The sequence below is a fragment of the Armigeres subalbatus genome, chromosome 3, assembly GCF_024139115.2.
Source record: "Armigeres subalbatus isolate Guangzhou_Male chromosome 3, GZ_Asu_2, whole genome shotgun sequence".
Classification (NCBI taxonomy): domain Eukaryota; kingdom Metazoa; phylum Arthropoda; class Insecta; order Diptera; family Culicidae; genus Armigeres; species Armigeres subalbatus.
In genome coordinates this window covers 83,091,473-83,117,097 of record NC_085141.1, presented here as the reverse complement: position 1 = coordinate 83,117,097, position 25,625 = coordinate 83,091,473, and the positions used below count along the sequence as shown (strand labels likewise).

The 25,625-nt window shown below is 37.5% G+C and overlaps 2 protein-coding genes across 2 annotated transcripts in view; one reads left to right on the top strand and one right to left on the bottom strand.

Annotated features, from left to right (window-relative positions):
- LOC134222516 (TATA-binding protein-associated factor 172) overlaps positions 1–25,625 on the top strand; it is a 277,075-nt gene that overhangs the window by 158,168 nt on the left and 93,282 nt on the right. The gene's annotated exons all lie outside the window — the stretch shown is intronic.
- The window catches only part of LOC134222525 (arrestin domain-containing protein 17-like), a 54,866-nt gene that overhangs the window by 7,172 nt on the left and 22,069 nt on the right, over positions 1–25,625 (bottom strand). Inside the window, exon 2 of the mRNA XM_062701676.1 lies at positions 6,510–6,795. Within this exon, the coding sequence (XP_062557660.1) occupies positions 6,510–6,648 (139 nt within the window). The 5' untranslated portion in view covers positions 6,649–6,795. The remainder of the gene's footprint in view (positions 1–6,509; positions 6,796–25,625) is intronic.

Genomic DNA, 25,625 nt, shown 5'->3' with positions numbered 1-25,625 from the left:
CCTCACAAGTAGTTGTTCACTTATGTAAAAACTACAAATCTTGTTATTACTCTACAGTTTCACTTGTTTAAAAAATACTGCTACCTTTTATTTTTTCTGTGGCATATTTGCTTTTCACTCAGGAGTCAGAACCCAGTGTCATTTATTTTACACAGGACCGGTTGATCGTGCATTTTGTTCGTATTATTTGCTCAAAAATTGTAAACATTCCTGATCAGCTGATTGCTGACCTCATGAATGAAATTTTGTGTGAGTTTGACGTCACCGTTCTTTTGTTTCCGGCACCCGAGCCACCACACCATCGTCGTGCGACACGAACACTGTTACTGATTCCGACATCTCACGAACACGTTTGTGAACTCACGCCCGAACCTGTTTAAAATCCATAATATTGGTCAGAACCCAAACCACTCTAGGTCAAGTGACAGCTTTGCCCTTTACATATGTGTTTCGTGCAAGGTCTGTGTTTAATAAGCTTTTTCGTAGTTTATTAGAATGATTTCTGTATCTACTGATGTATGATTTGAATCTTGTGAGGCAGTCACGAATTGAAGATTTAATGCCTTAGCTCCAGCTGGAGACTAAAGGTCAATGTAATTAATATTCAATTTTAATTAAGTTACCCCGGGGCAAGTGGGACCTAAAAAAACGCTAGTTCAGCAAAATTGTTAACGCATACTTAGAAAATAGGGTATTTAAGAACATTAACCACGGATACATCATTAAATGCTTCCATTGTTGAAGCGTAGATGTGTTGGAAGCCATTTATTCAATTACAAAAATATTGGTAGCGCTAGCAATAAATTTACCTTCAGGACCCACTTACCCCTTCAAACGGGGCAAGTGGGACCTATTCTGTTTTCTACTGTCGAACGAAACTATTTTGAGGAATGTAGATATAATGTTCATATTATTTCTGAGTATAAGTATTTTCAGATCATGGATAGAGATTGGATGCATGTCGGACTTTATTTTTACAAGAAGAAAGGGATTATAATGTTAGCAGATATGAAAACAAGATAACACCCGATTTACTGTTTATTTGGCTGCTGTCTTGTTTTCCATTAGCTTACTTTTGCCAAATCTTTTAGGTGGCAAGGATAAGCAAATCTTTATTCACTTTTCGTAGAAATAAATATTTCTCTGTTTAGAACACAAATTATTATATGAATCAGTACTTTAGAATAAACGTTTTTATTTAGGCGATGCGCAGTGTTTTTAATTTGTAACAGAACAAAATTGCCAATTTATGTGTTACGCACTTTATTTATCTGAGAATGTGATGCGAAGTTTGAAAATAACAAAACACAACACAAATCCTGTTGACCTATTGTAGAATAAATAGATTATTTGGATTGTAAACGGAAAAATATCGCATCATAGTTATAGCCATTGCTCTTCTCCATGCGGGAGATAATTTACAGAATGCAAAATACACATTTGGTAACTAACTGTACAATACTTTCTAACATCGAAATCAAACTGCAACTGATTCAGATCCATATGATATATGATTGACGAAGTTATTTCTCACTAGACAACTATCTAAAAACTGTTAAAATAGCTTTTCGGAAATGTTGTTCAAATATGTCCCACTTGCCCCATGTATGTGAAAACTCAAGGGCAAATGAAAGTTGCCAATTTTGGCTTTAATTAAAAATTTCAAATCGTTTTCCATGTCACACAATTATTTAATTGCTCAAAACAATCACTTTCCACATCAATGATAAATTTAGAAATGACTATTTAGTTTGAAATCCATTGAAATAAAATAAAAGTGATAGATTTTTTCGGTAGTTTAAAGTCATGATCAAGCAATAGCATTAGTTCATTTCATTTATTTAGTCTACATCTATACAGATAACACTGAATCAACAATTTGACGCCACAATACACGGTTCGAGGCCGCATCTCTCCATCCTCGAATACGCCCCACAATAGCATTAGTATGGTGCCTTAAAAGGTTTTGATTCCAAAAATTTTTGTGTCGGGTGTATTCGTTGATAGGTCTGCTTCATCTTCCTAGAACATTGTTACCATCTAGAACGTTCATCGATTCATCTGCAGTCATAGTACCCACTTACCCCGTATTTTCACTTGCCCCGGGGTACCTTACATTACTATCTGTTTGACATAAAATCATGAAGAAAGATTTGTTGCAATGAACATGTGAAGAGAATCCTTAACTTTTTGGGCTGACGAAATATCAAAGTTTTCCATTTTCGTGGCGTGAGGTTACGCCACTGAGAGAAGCCAATACCAACACTAATCTTTTTACAGAGCATAATCGCTTTCTCCTTCTTCTTATTCTTCTTCATCATGTTCTTCTTCAATGGAGCATCATTTCAACAACAAAGCTTTTCTATTTCTATGAGAATGTTGAAAGATTTCAATATCTTAGTAGCCAAATGGTGTCAGACGGCGGAACCAATAGGGCACTGCACAGAAGAATCTCTTTCTCTTTCGTTCTTCATGAAATTTGACGTTAACTGGCCTTGTTGTTTTCTAATTTCTTTGCAGCGAAAAAGAGACAAAGCAGTCCGTGCAGTGCCCTATATCGACATAGGCGTACGGATCAAGAATGCAATCAAGAATTGCTCAAGTTTACAAAATATCTGAAAAACGGGCAGATTAATGAACGCACCAAAATCCGAATTTTTGCGCCAGCGAAACATGGTGTGTATCAGTGGAAAACACTTAACGGCTGAAGGTGTTTAGCAATAGATGCTTGCGGTACATAATTCGGGCCTGGTGTTCTCACTATTGGATCACAAACAACTTCGTTGTCACTAAAGGCCGATTGTAACTGCTTCCACCAGAACTCTGTTGAAGAAGAACCGAGCACCAATGATCTACGAGGTGAACTTTCCTGCCATTCCAGCTACCCCAACGTGCGTTTCCAGTCATTCCGTAATTCCAGTAAATTGGCTCAAATCCCGGCCAATTAGGGGAGCAGGTCTTGCCACCGCTCTTCGATACAACATCAACTTTCAACATCAATGTTCCAGCTCAGTATCGTCGAGGCCATCGCTGTCGAAATTCTGTCGCTCATTGCGTACTTCCCAACTCAAGTCAAAGCCTGAGATGGATCATTGGCTGCCCTTCTGATTCTATCTAAAAGGCATCGTCAAGCTTATTCGACAGCAGAGTCAGTACATCATTGGCAGAGACCTAAATGCCGAACATCTAATTTAAGGCAATAATCGCAATCGTTATCTGTGGCAACGATATGAAGAAAGGTTCAATCGACCTGTATATCATCAACATGAACGACCGAAATGTCATTCACAGGCAGGTACTAGTGTACTGGCCTTATCAGTTTTTCTTAAAGATGAGGTCATTTTATGCTTATTTCTGGAAGAAAATCAAAATCGTCAAAAATCTACATGGGACTCTCATGCGAATTGCGGCTGTAAAACAAACCGTCAAAAATCATAAGGGCTCCAGGTTTCGACAAACACCATTCGCTGAACTTCAATCAGTGTCTACGACGTCCTGGAGGTCAGCGAAATCCTGGTATAGATCCTTCTCCAAAAATCGTCCCATCAGCCTTCTCTCAGTGTTTGGACAGCACTTCACCATCGGATATTTGAGTCTGCGGAACACCACAACATCTTGCTCGAGGACCAGTTTGGTATCCGACCCGGTTGATCAACTGTACACCAACTAGCTTGTGTTACCAACACCAACGTCTCCAGACAGAACAAGTTTGTCCCCAAAACCACCACCATGGCCTTATTCGATGTATGTTGAAAAGGTATTCGACAATGTTTGACGCGGGGAAGACCCATGCTATAACCTTTCCACACTTCTGATCTCAAAACTTGTTCCGGCTGAGGTTTGTAAAATCACACTCAATGGAACATCAGTTCGGCACGCGAGGCTAACTATCTGTTAAAGATCCTTGGCGCTAGACAGCAAGCTTATTTTCAGGCTTCAGGTTGACAAAACAGTGCGCACTGCAGTGCCGAAGTGCAAAGTTTTGCTCACATTCTTGTATCCACTGATCAACCGCATGTCGTCATTGTCCCTTAAAGATAAGCTTGCTGTCTACAAGAAAATCTTCCTGTGGTCGAATTAGGCATGCGACGGTCTGGTAGAGCAGCACAAAAACCCACCATCTAAAACTTGAGTATAATGTTAGATCCTAAACGAATTTCTGCGGATGATCTTCAACATTATACTCAAGAATATCAAGGTCCATCATAAGGAAAGGTTTAGAGCCCATTGCACCATCTCCGACCCGTCATCGATTCAGGAACTTTTTCCAAATATCTTTTGTGAATATTGATTAGGTTTTCAAATTGAAGAAAAAACTGTTGCCTTCTCAAGGTCAAAATTAAATATCTATTCATTATCAATTAGGGAAATTGATTATTGAGTTTCATCGCGCACAACTTTCTCATTTTTCATTTGTTTTTTCGCCGTTCTGGTCGTAGTGATGCAGACAAGAATAGGAGAATAGGAAAATTTTCTGATTTTTAAACGCTTAAAATAAAGGAAACACAGGCCTCTTTTTATAGGTTACTAAAATGTGTGACATGATTATTAATTCTATTTTAAGCTAGATTTTTTTATTTGAATGAAGACGCGCAAAATTATTCATCGGAATTTTTTAAATATAGGTACTGATATATGCTTTGGTCTTCTACAAAATCATGTGAAAATAAGTAAGTTTTTGGTTTAAACACACAATGTTGCCCGTGTTGTGTATAACAAGCATGCTCGTTTTGATGACGTTGCACTTTTTGCTAAGATTGGAACCGATTATTAACTATGAAAAGCTCATAATATCGTTCTTCCGTATTCTTATTTACAATTAATAATTTTTACCATACATATATGTATATGCAAACATGATACTGTATTTTATGTTCAATCGTATTTCAAATAATCTAAGGAATACTATATCGAATGTTCGATAACAGGTCGGTAGCTCACCCTCACACAGCCCTAAATCAGTAAAAGTTTTTCGGCAGTTCCACGAAAGCGATTGATGATAGGCCTGGAGCTTCTAATTTTATGCCGACGGCTCTGAAATCAGAGGTTGATGGAGTTGTTTTTTGTAATCTACGTCGTTAACCTTCTAAGCATAAAACTTCAAAAATGAATGAGAAGGTCATAATAAGTATAGTCATTCCTTACACCTCTCATCATCACTCAGAAATGTAGTAGAAATAGCTTAAACAATGTACTCAGTACCGGCTGACTGAAAACACTGAGCCGACGTACTGATAAAGTACAGCATGGTAGATCGATCTTCGTAACAAACCTCTTCAAGGTGATCTACCCGCCGTGACAAGCAATCTATTTACTTACTATTAAGATAATTTTTGGGCGTACGACTTTTTTCACATTTTCCAGTTAATAACCCTTAGTCATAAACACAAAATATGTGAAGTGGGGTGATCGATGACAATATTATGTTGATGCTCCTTTTTACTATTTTTTTTGGAAACTAGTTGTACGTACCCGACCTTCCTCGGGTTGAATTATTTTGCATTCTAACTGTCAATTGAACCGGTGCCAGCGAAAGTGGAACATGTTACATTGAGTAAATTTTACAGGAGACGCATTTTTCCAAAAACCTCAAAAATAAAATTCGAATTAGCTATTTTCTGCAATTTAACTGTACCAACGTGTTATGACTGGTGTGCCTAAAGGTAATAATGAGAAATATGCGAAGTTTCTTTACAAATTTCAAGTTTGTTTGAGCAAAATGCACATGTACCACTGTTAATGGGAACAAAATGCAACAGAAACCGAAAATCGTTGCCAGTAAAAGTGGTACATGTTCATTTATAAAACTATTTTTAACGGCGGTAAGCCATCTTGAAATTAAAAATAGAGTTCAAATCTGTTGCGGGAACTTCTTTGTTGTTGAATTTTCTTTTCAATAAGCTGATTCTAGTGGGTAGAACTGTACATGTACCACTTTTCCTGTCAACAAAATTGCCATTCTGATATATACCAGAAATTAAAAAGTGCATATCTCCAAATTTAGTTGTCAAAAATCACTTTTTCGTCATTCCCTTACCAGATCTTTGCTAACAGAAGCCGTTGATGTGAAAAACACAAAATCGACAAAAATGGTTTATGTACCACTTTCGCTGGCACCGGTTCATTATTGAGTTCATTGCAGCGCCGCACTCTAGATAATTTTGTGTGCGATTGCATTGGGTTTTGGCTCGTCCTAATATTGTATTTCGACACTTTTTAAACTTTCCCCGTTCAATTTGCAAACATACAAACACAGCTAACGTCGAGACGAATCGAATAGTGAGAACATTTTTCAAATCGGTCCATTCAGTCATGAGTTATATTGCTTCAAAGTAAATGCAAACTCATTTTTATATAGAGAAGAAAAAGAAGAAGAAGATTTGTACGACCGTTGAAAAATTTACTTTAATAAATATAAATAAATCTCTTTTTGATACACATGCTCTAATTAACCTTATCACATAATCCTCGATCTAAATTAGGAATCACTCCGCACAAGTCCGACTTACCTCGAAATTTCTTCTTCTTCTCCAATGTGATCGTTATTGTTCCGCTAACGATATCTCCTGGTCGGTAAACTCCGGACGTATTATCATCGAACTCAATTTGGCACTTCACGTGCTTGGAGTTCTTCGTTTGGGCGATCATCTTCGGCGAGCGATGGCTCCAAAATTTGCGTGGTGTACGCTCCTGGCCTTCCCTTGAGCAACAACCCGAACTGCCACTATGGTCCGCTTCGTTCGAAGATTAGCACACGACTAGGGGTTCAGCAGTGATTTAACGGCCTCTTGGTATCTATTTGTAATGGATGAAAATTTGTTTGTACTTATCTCTGCTTGAGATAAAAATGTGTTATCAGTCTACAGGTGCCTACATAAGCGGAATCAGCAATGGTTAGCTACAGGGTTCAGTTTACCTGCTTAGATGATTTGTTGGTCACTTCGTATATCGGCATAATTCTTTGCAAAGTTTGCATTATGTTCAGTATATAATAATTAGGTTAGTAATGGACCAAAATCTAACAAGCCCTTGACTGAATCCGTATTCCTCTTCTAGATTTTCGGTAGCTTATTGTCTATGGGAATTAGTTTATAAACGAATCTCAACTTAGTTCTGTCGATGCACTTTCATAGTTAGACTATTCAAATATCTAATATAATGTTCCAATACGTATAGTATTCGTAAGATAATCTGCTGAATTATGTGTGCTTCGCATGAGTTGTATAATCCTCTCCTTGTCAAAGTTCCTATTGGGTAGAGAAAAAAACCTTTCCAATTATATGTAGTGGACTAAACTAAAATTAAAATTATGATACAGTTTCTACGTCATATTACTTATCTAAAATCAAAACACATAACCCAAAGTTGGCTCAAGAATTTCCTTGCGTTCCGGGTCCAGTTGAAAACACGTTGGTAACCATTATAGTACTCCATGATCTACCTGCCTACCAGCCCACCGTAGTCTGCAGTGGTGTATAAGCTTAACATTATTCATCCCTTTATACACCTGTTATAACTCATGATTCATGCAACGCCCCCAGATCAGAAGCCGTTCTTACGAGTATTGTCCGCAGCAAGTTATACTCAATTACTCCAAAAGCTCTCCGATCCGCTTCCTTTAACGTCAATGTTTAATGGCCGTATAAGGCTACCAAAAGAATCGGCATAGTGCACAACGCAAAATTTTGCCTTCATTCGCAGACTACGGGACTTAAGCTGGTTAAGAAGTCAGTAATAAGCCCTATTCGCAGCTGTAATACGGCTTTTCACCTCGCGGGAAACATCATTATCATACGTCGCTAGAGTTCCAAGATACAAAAATTCTTTTGAAATTTCAAATTCAAGTCATATTTTCTAACGAAATCAAGTACAACATATGTGGATCAGATGGTCGATGTATGGTATTACGAAAAAAGAATACTGAGATGCAGCCGCAGAAATTCGTGCCAACAGTAAAGCATGGCGGGGGTTCCGTTCTTGTCGGATGGCGATGAGGCGTGCATGAGTGCGACAGATGTGAGAAAATTGCATATCTCCGAAAGAATTGGAGATCACAAAATGTACATTCGCCTTTTTTAAAGAAAATTTAAACGCCGGTGCTGAGTAATTGGACTTACAAGTAACATCTCTCAGTAGGATAACGTCCTCAAGAACACAGTCCAAAAGTTGTGGCTACTACATGATACTCCCAATCAAATCAAAATGACCCCTCAAATCCCAGCTATGAATCCCATTGATCATCTTTAGAAGGTGCTGAATGATGAAATTCATAGAAGGCACATTTCTAACATAACCGAATCGAAATTAGCTTTGAAATAAGTGCGAAAAAAATCCATACTCCATTTTTAGATTTGACCAGAACATTCTTTGAATATAAGAGAATGTTTTGAAATAATTCAAACATTATTGATCTTTAAAACCCTGATTATTTATTTATTTATTTAATTATAATCGTCGTCTGATGCCTGATGTCTCAATGAAGCTAAGAGTAATATTCAAGAAATAATATCTGCCAATTGATCATTTGTATTTTTGACAAACACTTTATACTCAATCTTTCCAGAAACAGAAAATGGAAATTACTTTTTTAAACTTTAATGAAAGGGAAGATCCAATTATTGCGTAATTAAACTTTATGAAATCTCAGTGGAACCAGGTTTCTTTGAAGAGACTCACAAATGAAAAACCTACAGCAATACAAATTGAAATGGTTGACGTTTTTAGAGAAGATTTTCGTTCACGTTCCTCATCACATGCTTCTAAGTTTAGTTTTAAATGGCATTTAGTTCAAAATTGTTTTTAGGCTAATGGGTAAGCTATTTAACTTTTTTGGACCGTAAATTGTTATGCGAGATAGTCCTAAATTTGGGGATGCACTACTTCTCAACAGTTCATTAGTGTTCCTTTATTGTTAACTAGCAGACCCGACGAACTTCGTTTCGCCTAAAATTAATTTATTATCTGATCAGTTCTCGAGTTATGTAGAAATTTCTGTTTCATTTGTATGGGAGCCCCCCCTTTCCAAAAGGGGGATGGGTCTTGAACCATCTTAAGAATCTTCCCCGGCCCCAAAAACCTCTGCAAACAAATTTTCACGCCGATCGGTTCAGTAGTTTCGGAGTCTATAAGGTTCATACAGACAGAAATTCATTTTTATGTAAATAGATTAAAATTAAATTGAAACACATTTTGAGTAGTTTTGAAAAAAAAAACACTTAAGTTAAATCGACAACAACAAACTTATCAGAAGTTCAGTCAGAACATCAATCTGTAATCAACCGTTTTAATGAGTTGCTATTGTATGAGGAGTAGCATTACTTTCATCCGTTACCTCAGATATTGATTTGGGAGTAATCACTATCTCTTAGATGGAAGCATTGCACTCTCCAATAGTCTGTCCAATGATCTGTCTTGGCCACGTCCTTGCGAATGCTGAGGAAGAGGAAGGATGGTTAGTTGGACACCTACTTAAGAAAGATGCAGAGAACTCTACGACCTCTCATAGGTACCACGGGAGGTTTTTTTGGGATTGTGTGGAAGGTTATAACAGTAGGAATCGTTTTGGAAGAACGTGAAACACAGAAAGAACTAAGATAGAAATACAAAGTAGGAAATGGACGAGCCTGGATTTGAACCCACGACCTCCTGCTTATAAGGCAGAAGCGGTAGCCACTAGTAAGTAGGTAAATATGTTATTATGTTATCCTAAACTTCCGTAACAATATTTGCCCGAAACTTGGTGCAGAATGTTGTTAAAATATAATTTATATAAAAATTTCACAATTTGAAACAAAAAGCTTTCAAATTATGCTACAATTTTATCACAGAAATAACATATTTTGTTTAAAATTTATAACACATTCAGGTATAAAATATATTGTTTACTGTGCAGTTGAAAATTTCTACAGGTCGTAATAAGGGCCTTCCTTAAAAGTGCGGTAAGATGCGCGGCTACAAAGCAAGTCCATGCTGAGGGTTGCTGGGTTCGATTCCTGGTGACCCGGTGCCGGTCTAGGCAATTTCGGTTTGGAAATTGTCTCGACTTTCCATAAAGTATCATCGTGTTAGCCTCATGATTAGAGAAGCACTGAATATTCGGGTCGAATAAAAGCAAAATTTCAATTTTGCCGAATAGTAAAAGTTGATATTGGGCCGAATAAGGCATTTTTTATCATAAAACCTGGATGTTATTGGCAAAGTTCCCAACACAAAAAGAACGAGAACAAAGCGAGAATCATCACCTCTCTGTGGGGCCTGCCTATCCGATTCTGTTTTTTCGCACTTGTAGTTATGTTTGATAAAATTGTTGTCATGGCTAATTATGATTTGGAACAGTTTTTGCTTCTCAAGTTTTCAATCAACGTTTGTACAACCCGCTGTTGATTCTCTCTCGATACGCATTTAATTTCGATCCAGATGACAGTATTATCTTCAGAAAGTACTGTTGTACAAACTTCAGGAACTTCGATACGGTCTTCAGGTACTTGAAGTTGTTGAACACACAAGAAATCTTTAATTGCTCCAATAAAATCAGCCGTTTCTTCCGCAAGGTGTACTTGATTCGCGTAAACGTAGTATATTGCAGCATTTTGACCCATGTCTGTAAATAATAAGAAAACTATTACAATCACTATATTATTCATTGTTTCAATGCAATCATATATAACACTTAAAGAACATATTTTATGGTGGACTTCTAGTTGTGAAGGTTTTTCTATCTTCTTCTTCTTCTTATTGGCATTACATCCCCACACTGGGACAGAGCCGCCTCGCAGCCTAGACCGGCACCGGGAATCGAACCCAGCCACCCTCAGCATGGTCTTGCTTTGCAGCCGCGCGTCTTACCGCACGGCTAAGGAGGGCCCTATATCTCTGCCTAAAAGTCCGTTGTTTCAATTCCACTTATAACGGACTTAAAGCGCTAGTTACAGATGATAACAAAACTTCAATCATTTGTTTGAGTTATTGCAACTAGGACTATAACTCCTTTATTAGTGGAATTCAAACAACAAAGTATTAGGCAAAGCTTGAGCTTGAGCTTGATGACCGTAAATTTCGTAGTGGTAGATTTCAGTTCAAAAATGTATTGGAGGATAACCACTTCCTTCGGTGGGGTTTGATGCCACAAAACCAATATGCTAGACAGGTGCTTTCCATACTAAGCTACGAAGGACCTTCTCAAACAACAAAATATTAGGCAGAGTTGCAGAAAAACCTTCGCACTAGAAGTCCACCATACAACGCATTTTAAAACTCACGCTCGGAAATGAGATAATGAAGAAAATGAGAAAATGACACTAATTAATCGATTACTGATTACTGTATGATCGGAAATCTAATTCTAGCAACTTTTGTCAAATATGACTATTTGACCTTGAATTTTGGAACCTGCTACAACTGACGTTACTACCAGATAAACCGGAATCTATTCTTTATGTTGAGGACATAAGCTTACTAAAATAGTTTGAATGAAGGGCACAATCGCCGTTCCAAAAAATCAATGTAAGAATAAATTACGACCATTTGAAAAAAAAGTTCATAGGATTGTAAATTTAAAGCATGGAATCAAGTGCAAAATTTTAGTTTTAATTAGTAGTTCGTTTATTTTTTTGCCTTTCTCGTACAACGATGTTGTACCGAAAGGCTATCATTTCACTCCGAAAACGAACTTTTGATAGAAGCCTCTGAGACCCATAGTGTTATATACTGCCGCTAACCGCAAGTCGAGCACATCTGTATATGGAGGCCCATATACAGATGTGCTCGACTTGCGATTAGCGGCAGTATACCAATCGACTCAGCTCGAGGAACTAAGCACATGTCTGTCTGTCCGTGTGTATGTATGTGTGTATGTATGTGCACAAAAGCTATGAAAAACATTAGACAACTTTTCGTATAGTAATCGTTCACCGATTTTCTCGCAACAAGTTTTATTCGACAGGGGACAAAACGTTGTTGATCACTATTGAATTTGATGACGATCGGTCATTGCGTTTAAAAGTTATGAAGAAAATGGTACATCGGACCATATAAACCATGAACATGATGTTGGTGTCTTAACTAAATGCGAGAAAGCCACCATCAACGCTAGGTGGATTAATCTGGGGTTTTTCATTATTATATCATGTTGGATTATTGAGTGGCATGGGCGTTTTTCATAATTTACTCCTGTAAAAGCGTGAACTTTCAAAATTTGCGCTATACTAATGCAAAATAAATCAGTATTGTGGTAATTTGACATTGGTTGAAAATTTTACTCACCAAATAAGAGCGTACCGGCAACATCCACCTAGCGGTGATGGTGCCTTTTTCGTGCATGATAAAAATAGTATTTTGGCCATTACTCTTGAGCCCAAAGTCCGATCTGGCTAATTTTTATTAGGGAACAAGTATGCTGCGTCGGGGAGAGTATGCTGCGTCGAATGCAAGTTGTTGCGAGTAAATCGGTTAAAAGTAAGTGCCTGAAAAATTAGTGACATTTTTTTTACTAAATTTTTCTATTAAAAATTGGTATTTTTGTCCATAACTTCCGAGCCCATAGTCCGATCTGACAAATTTTCAATAGGAAACAATGGTAGAGTATCCTGCGTCGAGTGCAACTTATTGCGAGTGAATCGGTTAAGGATAAGTGCCTGAAAAATGAGTGACTTCTACGTTTAAATAAAGTAAAATACTTAGAGGCTTCAAAACATATCGGGACCGCTTTGCGATTTGGGCGTAACTTTTTTTGTAAATAACATTGGAAGACGAATTCCTGCCAAAACAACCATTTCATGAGGAAACCACGGTATCGATCCGACAGATTAAGCTTTCCTCTTCTACCAGATAAGGGAATTAGTTCAGGATGAAAACGCTTGCATTCTCCGGAATCCATGAAGCAATGTTTGTTCATAAAATAAGTTACACCCAAATCGCAAATCAGTCCCGATATGCGTTCTTTGGGAAAGTTCACCATAAATAAAATAAAGAATCGATTGAGAAAACAAAATTTTTGAAGGTCAATTTCAAAAAATTCCATTAAAACCTCAATACTTCCAATATTAATGAAACCACCACCAATTTCTAGATTTTTTTTTGTCTTGGGATTTTACAGTTTTTGGATTATAAGGTTTAAACATTTTTGTTTTTTTAGATTTAGAAATTTATGGATTTTTTGCCTTTCTCGTATACAAAGTATTTAAGTATTAACTTTTACAAAGTATACAAAGTATTATAGAAGGCCCGGATTTTAACTAACAAGTTGCATTCGACGCAGAATTCTGTCCGATTATTTCCTATTGAAAATTGGCCAGATCGGACCAAGGGCTCAGAAGTTATGGACAAAATACAATGTTTTATTTGCACGAGAAAGGCATCATCACCGCTAGGTGGATTAGTCAGGTTTTTTTTTTATATTAATACTAGACTAGCAGACCCGACGAACTTTGTTTCGTCTAAAATTGAGTTATTCTACGATCAGTTCTCGAGTTATGCAGAAATTTCTAATTCATTTGTATGGGAGACACCCTATCCAGAAGGGGGAGGGGTTTCAAAACGCCACAAAAACATATCTTCCCTTCCAAAACCTCCACATGCCAGATTTAGTTCCATTTGCTTGATTAATTCCCGAGTTTGAAATTGATAGAATTGTAAATAACATAATAGCGTCAAAGCATTGAATAGTTTTTCTTTCATCGATAAAGGATTATTTTCATATCAATATAGCTTCTGTTATTTAGGCAGCACGGTGTAGCTAGAAGTTATTGTGACAAAGTGACTTTTTTATGATGAAGGATACATTTTTTAATTTATTTTAATACTGACCCGGCAAACTTTATCTCGCGAAAAATTGATCATTTTTTCGGATACAATTTGTACATAATTTATCTAGAAAACAAATTGGTTCTTCAGAATAATTTTCATTTTTTTACAGTTTTGTAATAACATGTTTCCTATTAGTTTAACCCTTTTATTACCGACAAAAACACCCTTACGTGACCGACAGGGTACCCGGGTACCCACGGACTTAAGATGATCATTGTCAGTTTTGACCGATTATGGCGATTTTGATTGCTACGGATTCAGGAACGTACCCGCTATTAGATACATGTTACTTGAAACCGATTCGGATTACCTGGCTACCGGAATTCCGGATTTACTGTGCCAAGTCCCAAAGTATGTGTAAATTGAAGATATATATTCAACCAAATGAAGATTTCTTGCGTCATGACTAATAAACTTCGTTGGAAATTTAAAGAATATAACTTAACTACGTTACAGGACCATCTTATGAATTAATCCCGGAACGGTTGTTCCGGAAACAGGTTCCCGTCGGGCCTAAAGTGGCCACAAACTTATTCTGAAGAAACCCTGGCAATATGGGTATCAAAATTCATGAAATTGTATCGGAAGCATGATCCGATAAGTGATTGGACCATAGGATGGTTTGACAACGAACCGGTCATCCTGGAACAGGTTCCCGTGGGGCCTAAAGTGGCCACAAACTCATTTTGAAGAAACCCTGGCAATATTGGTATCAAAACTCATGAAATCGTATCGGAAGCATGATCCGATAAGTAATTGAACCATAGGATGGTTTGACAACGGACCGGTCATCCTGGAACAGGTTCCCGTGGGGCCTGAAGTGGCCACAAACTCATTTTGAAGAAACCCTGGCAATGTGGGTATCAAAATTCATGAAATTGTATTGTAAGAATGATCCGATAAGTAATTGGACCATAGGATGGTTTGACAATGGACCGGTCATCCTGGAATAGAATCCCGTGGGGCCTAAAGTGGCCACAAACTTATTCTGAAGAAACCCTGGCAATGTGGGTATCAAAATTCATGAAATTGTATCGGAAGCATGATCCGATAAGTAATTGGACCATTAGATGCTTTGACAACGAACTGGTCATCCTAGAACAGGTTCCAGTGGGGCCTAAAGTGGCCACAAACTGGTGAGATGGGATGTTGGGTCATCAGGATGAATGGCTGTTTGGCCGAATGGTTATTGGGTCGAATGAGAAGTGAGGAGTGAATAGTGAGAAGTGAGCAGTGAGAAGTGGAAAGTAAAAAGTGAAAAGTGAAATGAGAGAAATGAGAAGAGAGAAGAGAGAAGTGAAAAGTTACACAGTGTTGACCCGATTTTGTCACTCCCAGATTTTATCTACCTTCGACTTTATCACATTTTCGACCCGATTTTATCACGTCCCGCTTTTGTCACGTTATTATATTGCCAGGGTTTATTCTAAATGAATTTATGGTCACTTTAGGCCTCCGAGAAACAGTTCAAGAATGACCATTCCGGTTGATATTCATCCTATGGTCTCAACTACATGAATAACATGTTTCCGGAACAATTCCAAGAATTTTGATACCCATATTGCCAGAGTTTATTCTAAATGAGTTTTTGGCCCCTACTGGCCTTCCGGGAACTTGTTCCAGAATGACCGTTCCAGTTGATATCCATTCTATGGTCTCAACTACATGAAAAACATGTTTCCGGAAAAATTCCAAGAATTTTGATACTACATTTAAACCTCCATGAGTTGATGTTCTGTGTCTCGATATCGACTCATGGAAGCAAATTATACATATTTTCTGGGTCACTGTGATTCTTCCTTCAAAAAGCTTTCCAAGAACTTTCTTTTCCATATCTCGATATTTCCATGAGGCGATGGTCCCTTCAATATCGACTCATGGATGTTTTACTGTAATATTGCCAGGGTTTATTCTAAATTAGATTTTTTGCCACTACTGGCCTTCCGGGAGCTTGTTCTAGAATGACCGTTCCGGTTGATATCCATCCTATGGTCTCAACTACATGGAAAATATGTTTCCAGAACAATTCCAAGAATGTTGATACCCATATTGCTAGGGTTTCTACCAAATGAATTAATGGTCACTTTAGGCCCTCCGGGAACCTGAGACGTCAACATTAGCACAGTGGTTCTACATTCGTGATTTTGTGAACTGTTAATTCAGGACACAACATGATATGTTATTATTGAAATTGCAGCGAATTGAAACGAGATAGGAAGTTGGGATCAAAGACAGAGTGGTAGAGTATTTCAAAAGGTATGTATTGGTCAAACAAAACAGTGCACATAACTACGTATTTTATCGGAAAATTAAGGAAAACCATTAGAATGATACAAATTTTTCACATTTTCGCTTCACAAATGTTATAAAAGCTAATTTTCCGTAGTTAAAAGCCAGCATACATGTAGAAAATTTCATAAGCTTTCCAATGGAGATAGTAGCTTTAGGTTATTTAGCATAATTTCAAAGTTATGATCAATTTAAGGCAGTTATGTACGAAAACAGTAAAAAATACGATAACTCAGTAGTCTTTGAGATTTGAGCATATGCGTAGAACAATTTTTTTCATCAAATATGATGATCTATCAGCCCCCAACATATTTGCACTGAGGAACCGAACACCCTGTATATATGAAGTTTGATGAGTATCTCGAGACTTGATTTCACTCCTAAAAAAACATTATAATGCTTCTATCCAGGTTTTTTAGAAGGTCCGCCTCTGTGTGACACAATGAACAGTGAGGAGCTACATCTGCTGTGTTGCTATACTCCACTTGGGGGCCTCACTTGGAGTGCTAAGCACCAAATCTTTTCCAGGGGCGCTTGAAAATTGCTGTTCATTGCTGGAGAAATGGGAGGAATGTTGATATGTAACTGTTTGCACCTGGCTGTGCTCTTAAATGTGTATAGTTTTCACACTTTTAGGGTCAGTATTAGGCTAATTACAACCGATTGAGATGAAATTAATGAAGAGCAAAATATTTGCAATGTGGTACCTTACTCCGTTATTTTCCAATCTACCTTGACGATACTACTGTTATATTCCAACATTATTAAAAGTATCTGAATAATGTAATGTCAAGTTTATCGGCAATTGTTGCGTTGACAGACTTGTTATGAAGTCGATGATGATCAGGGAAATGACTTGTGCGCGGCTAAAGTGCCTCATCGTGGTGAGACAAGTAAAGCCGAAAGAGCTGCCCGTCAATGCTAAGATATACGACGGGGGCGACTAATAAAATAATAACACAGCTGCAGGTGAAGTTGGAATACTGTAATGGAGAATAATAATAATGTTACTAATAATAATGATCATGCAACGGTCGCGCGCGCTTCGTGTCGTGGAAGAAATGTTGGACGACCCTAGGCTAGCTGCCAGATATGGCTCACGACCGGAGCACGGGATAGTGCCGTGCCATAAATAGCACGGACGGTTTGACATGTGTAATTTTATGGGTTTTGAGCATCGCAGTCGCCATCTAATCGTTGGGCCTATGGCGTGTCGAATAATTGAGACCAGATCCCGTAGACGGAGTGTTAAAGTGAACTGCTGATCCGTTGGAACAATGCAGTATCAGGAAACAAGTATTGCTTGTTTTGAGAAGACGGAAAGTTGAAAGGCGGTTTTTACCTTTATTTCACGGGTTTGCTTCACGTCATATAAGTGATCAATATCTCAGTACTTGAGGATATCACAAATCTTCTATTTTTTTGAGCCGACGTTCAATCAGAAGAATAATAGCTTAATCAATAGAAGCGAAACGCACAGGAAAATTACATTATAGACAGCTAGTAATCAAATCTAAACGGCGATAAATCGATAATATTGCTTTTCATTTTACAACGAACACCACCTAAGTGTTGAAGACAGAGCAGCAGGAGGTCGGTCAACGCATCAGAAACCATGACTGTCTGTGTCAGTATGGTGGGCGATAGAGATAACACTTTTCTATGTTTATTTATTTATTTAGGAGCAGGAAAAAGCTCTCTTGAGTTGAATATTGTAAACTCTTACTCAAGAGAGCGCAAAACCTTCTCATCTTTTCTACCAAAAGAATAATACATTCCTAATGACAAATTTACCTTATATTTAAATACACCGAAATATACTTAACAAAACATAATAATCAACCACGAGACAGTAAACGTAAAACATTTTTCTTGACAGTATCCCTAGACAAATTAAAATCAAAGACATTGAAACACTTATTAAAAATTCGACACATGCTCAATAAAGGAGAGTTAAAGCCATAGTTAGTCCTTGTACCCGGTATGCGCAGAAATTCATTACTCCTAAATATTCTTCATCGGATGTTGATGTTGATCTGGCTCAGTACCCCCGCACACTCTATTTATTTATTTATTTTATTTCGTCAACCGACGTAGACTAGTACATATACAATATACATGTTTTTCTTTATTTTCTTAATGCTATAAATACGGTATTATAGTGTATAAAAATAAAAATAGTTTGGTTAAGTAGTGTTTAATTTTGGGATTTAATGTAAATTTAGATGTGTAGGTTTCGAATTGGTTTTGCCGAGACATTGGAAAGTCAATAGTTTCGCAGTGTTGATTATAGATGGCCATCATCTGATTGAGAGGTCCGAATTTTGCATAATTTGTACGGCAGTGATTAATTAAAAATGTATGTCGATGACGCAGTTGTCGAGATGGTGTGTAGAAATTTAATTTCGATAAAATGTTTGTTGAATCAATACGCTGCGAAACTATATCGTTAATAAATGAAACCATTGCAGTTTCACGACGCTCTTTCAAAAATTGAATGTTTATAAGCTTGCAGCGTGCCTCATATGATGGAAGTGGGAATGTTGTCCAACCTAATTTACGAAGAGCAAATAATAGGAATTGTTTTTTACTGATTCTAATCTTTCTTCGTGTGCTTTTGAAAATGGAGACCATACAATGCTGCAATATTCCAGTATCGACCTTACATAAGCAATATATAATGTTTTAATTGTGTATGGGTCATGAAAGTTATAGCAGAAACGTTTTATAAAACCCATCATATTATTTTCTTTATGAATAATGGTGTTGTAATGGTCGATGAACGTTAGTTTGGAGTCCAAGATAATTCCTAAATCCCTAACTCTATCGCATTTCTCTACAACCTGGTTTCCTAATGTAATTGAGAGATTTGATGCTGTTCTTTTTCTGCTGAATGATATAAGGTTACATTTTATTACATTCAGTTGCAATAGGCTTTTATTGCACCATTCGTAGAATGTGCATATGAGTTGGAACGAAGTATGTCACGGAAGCAAGTGGTTGAAGAAAATTTTCTGTCCGTCAATTTTTCGGTGTTCATAATCATGAAGTTTTTTTTTATAGCGAAAGGATATACATATAAGTTTGGAGATTAGCTCAAAGTAGAGTTCAGTGCGTGGGTTCCAGAGAAGATGATTGTGTTCCCGAAGCGTCAATACTCGGAAACCTTGTGTAGTGTGAGGTAGGTTTTATCACTGAACTTCCAAACAAGACAAAAGCTTGTTTTACAGAAATGGATGAGGTAGGGACACGACAGGTATTTCCGTCCATCGTCATAGGAGCTAAAATCATCGAAAGGAACGTCCTTTTGCTAGAACTCCACTATAGCAGAACGTATCTCCTGAGCTTACGATCTGATACCGATGAGTTTGTCAAAAAGGTTTCTCGTTTTTGGTTTTTGAGACTATGACGAAAAGACGAAAATACCTGCTTTAACCCTATACAGGTTCGTAAAAAATGACCCTGTTCCAAACACATCTGAATTTGTTTTAGGCATTTATCATATAACTAAGCATTGCTAGAGCTTAGAAGCATCGCATTGTAGAATTGCTTAATGTGAGCGTCAATGTTCATGTTGTGATGCGATATGGGAAAGAAAGAGTTTGGCAAATTTTCCAAAAAATCTGAATAATTTCAACGTATAAGGTTCCACGCTCTCAATCCCAATCCATTCTAAATCATCTACAAATATTTATAGTTGACATAAACTGGTAAACCAAATTACGCTTCAAAGCAAGCTGCTCGTACACAATTTTAGCAATTATGTAGGTGATATTATGATCTATTTTCTGGCTATTTTTTGGCTGAGTCAACTAAAAATGAACTGAGCATCCAGACATGAAAAGTCGATCCTCTCTCCTACTAAATTATACTTCGTCTAAGTAAATTTCGCGACTACCAATTATGAAATCCCTTTGATTCTTAGAATAATTCACCTTGCCCAACCACTTTGACGATTCATTCTACCTCCAGTCAATACAGGTTTTTCTCATACAACTACTGTTTGCGATCCGGTTGATAGTTTTGATGTTTCGATTCGACTGGTAGTATGGCTTATATTGCTTATAATAATCATTATAGTTGTAATATTCATTATACTATTTCGCACATTTCTATATATTATTCTTATAAGAGATAATTATTTTACTATTCTTATCACGGGAACATTATGATGGCAATACACGCATATTAAATAAGTTTTAATTTACAGCAACGAGACGAGCCAGCCTAGGGCTGAACGTATCATTAATAGGTAAAGACAAAGAAAAAACCCAGATTAATCCACCTAGCGGTGATGATGCCTTTCTCGTGATGTAAAAAAATAGTATTTTGAGCATTACTTCTGAGCCCATCGTCCGATCGGGCCAATTTTCAATAGGAAATAATGAGACAAGATTCTGTGTCGAATTCAACCTGTTGCGAGGAAGTCGGTTCAGGGTAAGTGCATTAAAAGTAAGTTAGACTTTTTTACGCGCTTTTTTATGAGAAAAAGTTTTTTGGCCATAACTTCCAAGCCCATTGTCCGATCCGTATAATTTTCAATAGCAAACAATGGGGCAGTATACTGCGTCGAATGCAACCTGTTGCGAGTAAATTGGTTGAGGGTAAGTGCAAAAAAAGTGAGCTAAACTTTTTGCTCTTTTGGTGCGCACACACACACACACAGACATCACCTCAATTCGTCGAGCTGAGTTGATTGGTATATAACACTATGGGTCTCCGGGCCTCCTATAAAAAGTTCATTTTTGGAGCGAACATATAGCCTTTACGTATACTTAGTATACGAGAAAGGCAAAAATACCGCTTTCATTATTTCAATAGAGTTTGCTTCATTTGACAATAGCTAACTACAGGGACTGATTTCCAAAATATGTTATGCAAAGGACTTGTAGAGCGGTGATTTTATTCAAGATTGTCTGATAATGTTGATTTTTGTGATCAAATACGCGTAAATGACTGTTTTTAAATTTTGAATAAATAAAATTATTCAGTTTTGAACCGATATAACGTTTTTCTGCCTGAGTAAGTCACATCTATTTTTTAAAAATTAAGTTGACTTTTCTATTTTCGTAAATAATATTGTAAACAACTAACGATATTTCCACCGTCAGTTGCTTATTCAACATCGTTTATCAGTGACTGGAAAGGATTTGAAGTCTTTTCCATAAGAAATAACGTGTACTGTTAACGCATTATGTATCGCCAAGGATTTACATATATTTGTGAAATATATTTCAAAATTATGAGATTTTGTTTCATTACCTGTTTCATCATCCCAAAATTCAACAGGGGCTGATAAAATTGGGATATTACCAATGGAGCACCACACTAGATTGATCCAAATATAGTGCATTCAACATTTTGGGGCTAAACACGATTGTTGTGTTATAAACACTCATGTTATTATGTATGATACTGCCTTCCGTCTTTTTATTTCATCTTTTCAGAAATCAAGAAATCTATTAAATCTATCACCAGAAGACAGTATAAATAAAAAAAACAACGGAGTCGAAGAAGGGATCTCACTCTTCCAGGACATTAAGACGAATTAAAACTTGGTGAGAGAATTCCATTGTATATCTTTATCAATTTATATTGAAACTATATGATTATAAACCATAAAAAAACCATCAGGGCACCCGATTGAAGCGTTTTGGATAGGAAGAGTGGGATTGCCAACTTCCTTTTGTTAACATCTTGTGGATAAAGTGCGGGCTATTCTCCCCATCTGTTGGGTCAATCTAGGAAACAAAGGATTGTTTGTATTATTGTTTGTACGAACTGTCTTCTGGAAGGAGATTCTCTACTCATCCCGTGGATTTCGCATAATTGTTTCTGCTTATGGAACCACCCCACCTATGTTTGGCCCTTCATATAGGAGCTTGATGAAATAAAAACAGTGATATAAACAGGATCAAATTGTTCGTCAGATATGACCAGTGCTACTGGCAGGTGCCTTGCTACAATAGATGGTAGTGTCATCATCACTTTAGGCCCTCCGGGAACCTGTTCCAGAAGGACCGTTCCGGGTCATATCCAATCCTATGGTCTCAAGAACATGGACAACATGTTTTCGGAATGATTCCAAAAATTTTGATACCCGTATTGCCAGGGTTTATTCTAAATGAGTGTTTGGCCCCTACGGACCCTCGGGGAACCTATTCCAGAATGACCGTTCCGGTTGATATCCATCCTATGGTCTTAACTACATGGAAAATATGTTTCCAGAACAATTCCAAGAATGTTGATACCCATATTGCTAGGATTTATTCTAAATGAGTTTCTGGCCACTACGGGCCTGTTCTAGAATGACCATTCCGGTTCATATCCATCCTATGGTATCAACTACATGGAAAACATGTTTCCGGAACAATTCCCAGAATTTTGATATCCATATTGCTAGGGTTTATTCTAAATGAGTTTTTGGCCCCTACGGGCTTTTCGGGAACCTGTTCCAGAATGACCGTTCCGGTTCATATCCATCCTATGGTCTCAACTACATGGAAAATATGTTTCCGGAACAATTCCAAGAATTTTGATACCCATATTGCTTGGATGAATTTCTTAATCCATAGCGAACGGAATCGTCCAAATCGGTTGAAAACTGATGAAGTTATGGTCATACCAAAACGTGGGTACCCTGGTACCCTGTCGGTACGTTACGGGGTAAACATATTCAGAAGCCCCTCCTAAAGCCCCCCCTTACTGGATTTTCATTTTCGTACCACCCAAACCTTAATTTTGCCGAGTTTGAAGATGTCACGGAATTTCAATTTCCTGCGATGTTTAAAACCCCAAAAAAATTTCACTTGAAAACGAAAAAGGTACCCGGGTACCCTGTCGGTAACAAAAAGATTGAGCATTGATCTTCAAAGGATTTCAGTTTAATCACAACATTTTTCCTCGTAAATAGAAGAAGGAAACGAATATAAATCTAGACTAACATTTGAAATGGGCGTAACAGCCAAAATTTATTCCTTCTGATTCTTCGTCCATATATATAGCTTTATATGTAGACGGAGAATCAGAAGGAATAAATTTTGGCTGTTACGCCCCTTTCAAATGTTGATCTAGAAATTAGCAAAAGTTGGCTGCCTATTCTTGAGTGATGCGCGGTCGTACAAATGCCAACTTTTTGTTTGTGGAAGCAAATTATGGCACATTAAAATTTTTTTCCTAGGCTACTATGATAGTTCCTCCTAAAAACTTTCTAACAATTTTCTGTTCCGCAACGTAAAGACGATGGATGAAGCCTACATGTAGGCTACATCAGACTGGAGAGGCAATGAGAGTCATGATAGCAATGAGCATAAGACCAGTGAACAACACGTCGAAGTAAGGTACATGATAGGAAGAGGCTCAAAAGAGGACAACGAAATTGGGTGACGCATCGTACCAGTAAATCGTACGTACTTTTGACTGCGCAAGACGTTCTGATAGGATTTAATTCGCCACCTTACCAACATATCTACAAAACGCTCGTTAGACCGGTATATAGTATCTATACTAGGGTGGTTCAAAAAATCGATTTTGCTCCACAGTGCTCATCTGATTCTTTACCATGTTTTGAGTGTCCTCTGAAAATTTGAGCTCATTTGGATTAAAACTGATTTAGCACAAGCCGTTTCAAGTTTGCATGCAAATTAGTATGGGGAAATTTATTTTTTCATTATACTGTTAATGACGCTTCCCCATCAAGCGCATGTTAAAAGAAAACCTGTTGAGCTGGTGAGTATTCCTTTTAGCTATGTAAATTGCATATAAGTTAAACAAAATACCTAGATAGTTTTTTTTGTCTTTATTATCGAGACTTTCAGCCCGAGGCTGTCTCGTCTCGAAACCTAGATAGTGATTTCGTGAAATCGAGTATAGGAATTGATGATGAGGCAATTGATCGCGTGCGTGAGATTAAATGTCTTTGCGTGATTATTGATGACAAGCTGAAATTTGACATACACATTGACATCGTTATCAAGAAAATTTGCCAGGAAGTATGGAATGCTCTGTAGATTAATCGATGTGCGACCGGCAGACTTCACGTGTACTTTTTGCTACTTCAGGTGTTTAAATTCCAATGCCTTTCAAAGTTGGAAACTGAAACATGGCGGGACTGATTTGCGATTTGGGCGTAACTTATTTTGTAAACAAACATTGCTTCATGAATTCCGGAGAATGCAAGCGTTTTCATCCTAAACTAATTCCCTTATCTGGTAGAGGTAAGCTTAATCTATCGGATCCATACCGTGGTTTCCTCATGAAATGCTTGTTGGTAGGAATTCGCCTTCCAATGTTTGTTTACAAAATAAGTTACGCCCAAATCGCAAAGCGGTCCCGATGGTATGTACTGCCTAGAGCTTTAAATTATCGATTATTTTTTATGAAGTCCATCGGCCTTCTTTGTCACTTCATTTCCAAACATATTAGTGCTGTCCAATGAGAGCTCGAAGTAGCTCAAAGTTTCTCCCTGTCCTGCTCATGCTCATTTGTTGACAAAAAAGAACGAGCAGGACGGGAACAACTTCGAGCTGCTCATTGGACAGCACTATTCATATTCGGCTCTGCACTGTCAACTTTCGGAATAAATATGGGTCAGTGAGTATTCATTTAAATTTCACAAATTATTAAATTACCGTAAAACTGAACACATATCTGAAGCTTTAAATGAATACACACATAGATCTATTCTCGACGTTCAATTAAGGTGACTCGGGAGGCACTAAACACCGTGTTGTTTCTCCTATCTTTTGTCTCTTTCTAGCTTTATTACCTCGCAACTTTGGAGCGGCGTATTTCGGTTTTCAGTTGTTTGATGTAACTGTAAATGTATCAGTATGCAGATTGCTAGTAAGCACGCGCCAGTGATACTTTTCCAAAATCATATTTGTTGTAGGAAAAAAATTAAGCATTCAATGATGAAATGATGACGAGTTGATCATGTTTTGTGCTTCCCGTGTCACCTTAAGGTGCATTTTTAGCAGCAAATGTCAGCATAGTCAAGGCTAATTATGTTTTGTTCGCGCGCAGTTACCGTACACCACGGCATACAAAAAACAAGGCAAGTTTGAATGTAAACATGTGACGTCACTGCTATCTTCGCACAAGCTGGACAGAGACGATGCTCTACGGTCGCAGCCAGCCCGGTGGCATCCCTATCTCACACAATAGGTTTGTTTTGCAGCCAACATTGCGCGACCGTATCCCACTGACAGTTCTGTATCCTAATGGGAATCAAATGTGATGTTTGTAAACAAAACACATACTATCATGAATTTTACACTGAGATGTTGGCTGCAAAAACATGGCGTCGTGCCACCCACCTGGTCGCAGCATGCTTACTTTGGTACTCCAACATGTGGCGATAAAACATGCGTCACATTCGAAGTGTCATTTTTCTATCGAGCCTACCTTGTTTTCTGTATACCGTGACCGTACACAGTAGTAATCAAATGAGTGAATATATGAAAAAGTAAACTGAGTAAGTCATTCTATGTTTTGAATATTCATGCGACGTTTGTCAAAATTCGGGGTGAAGT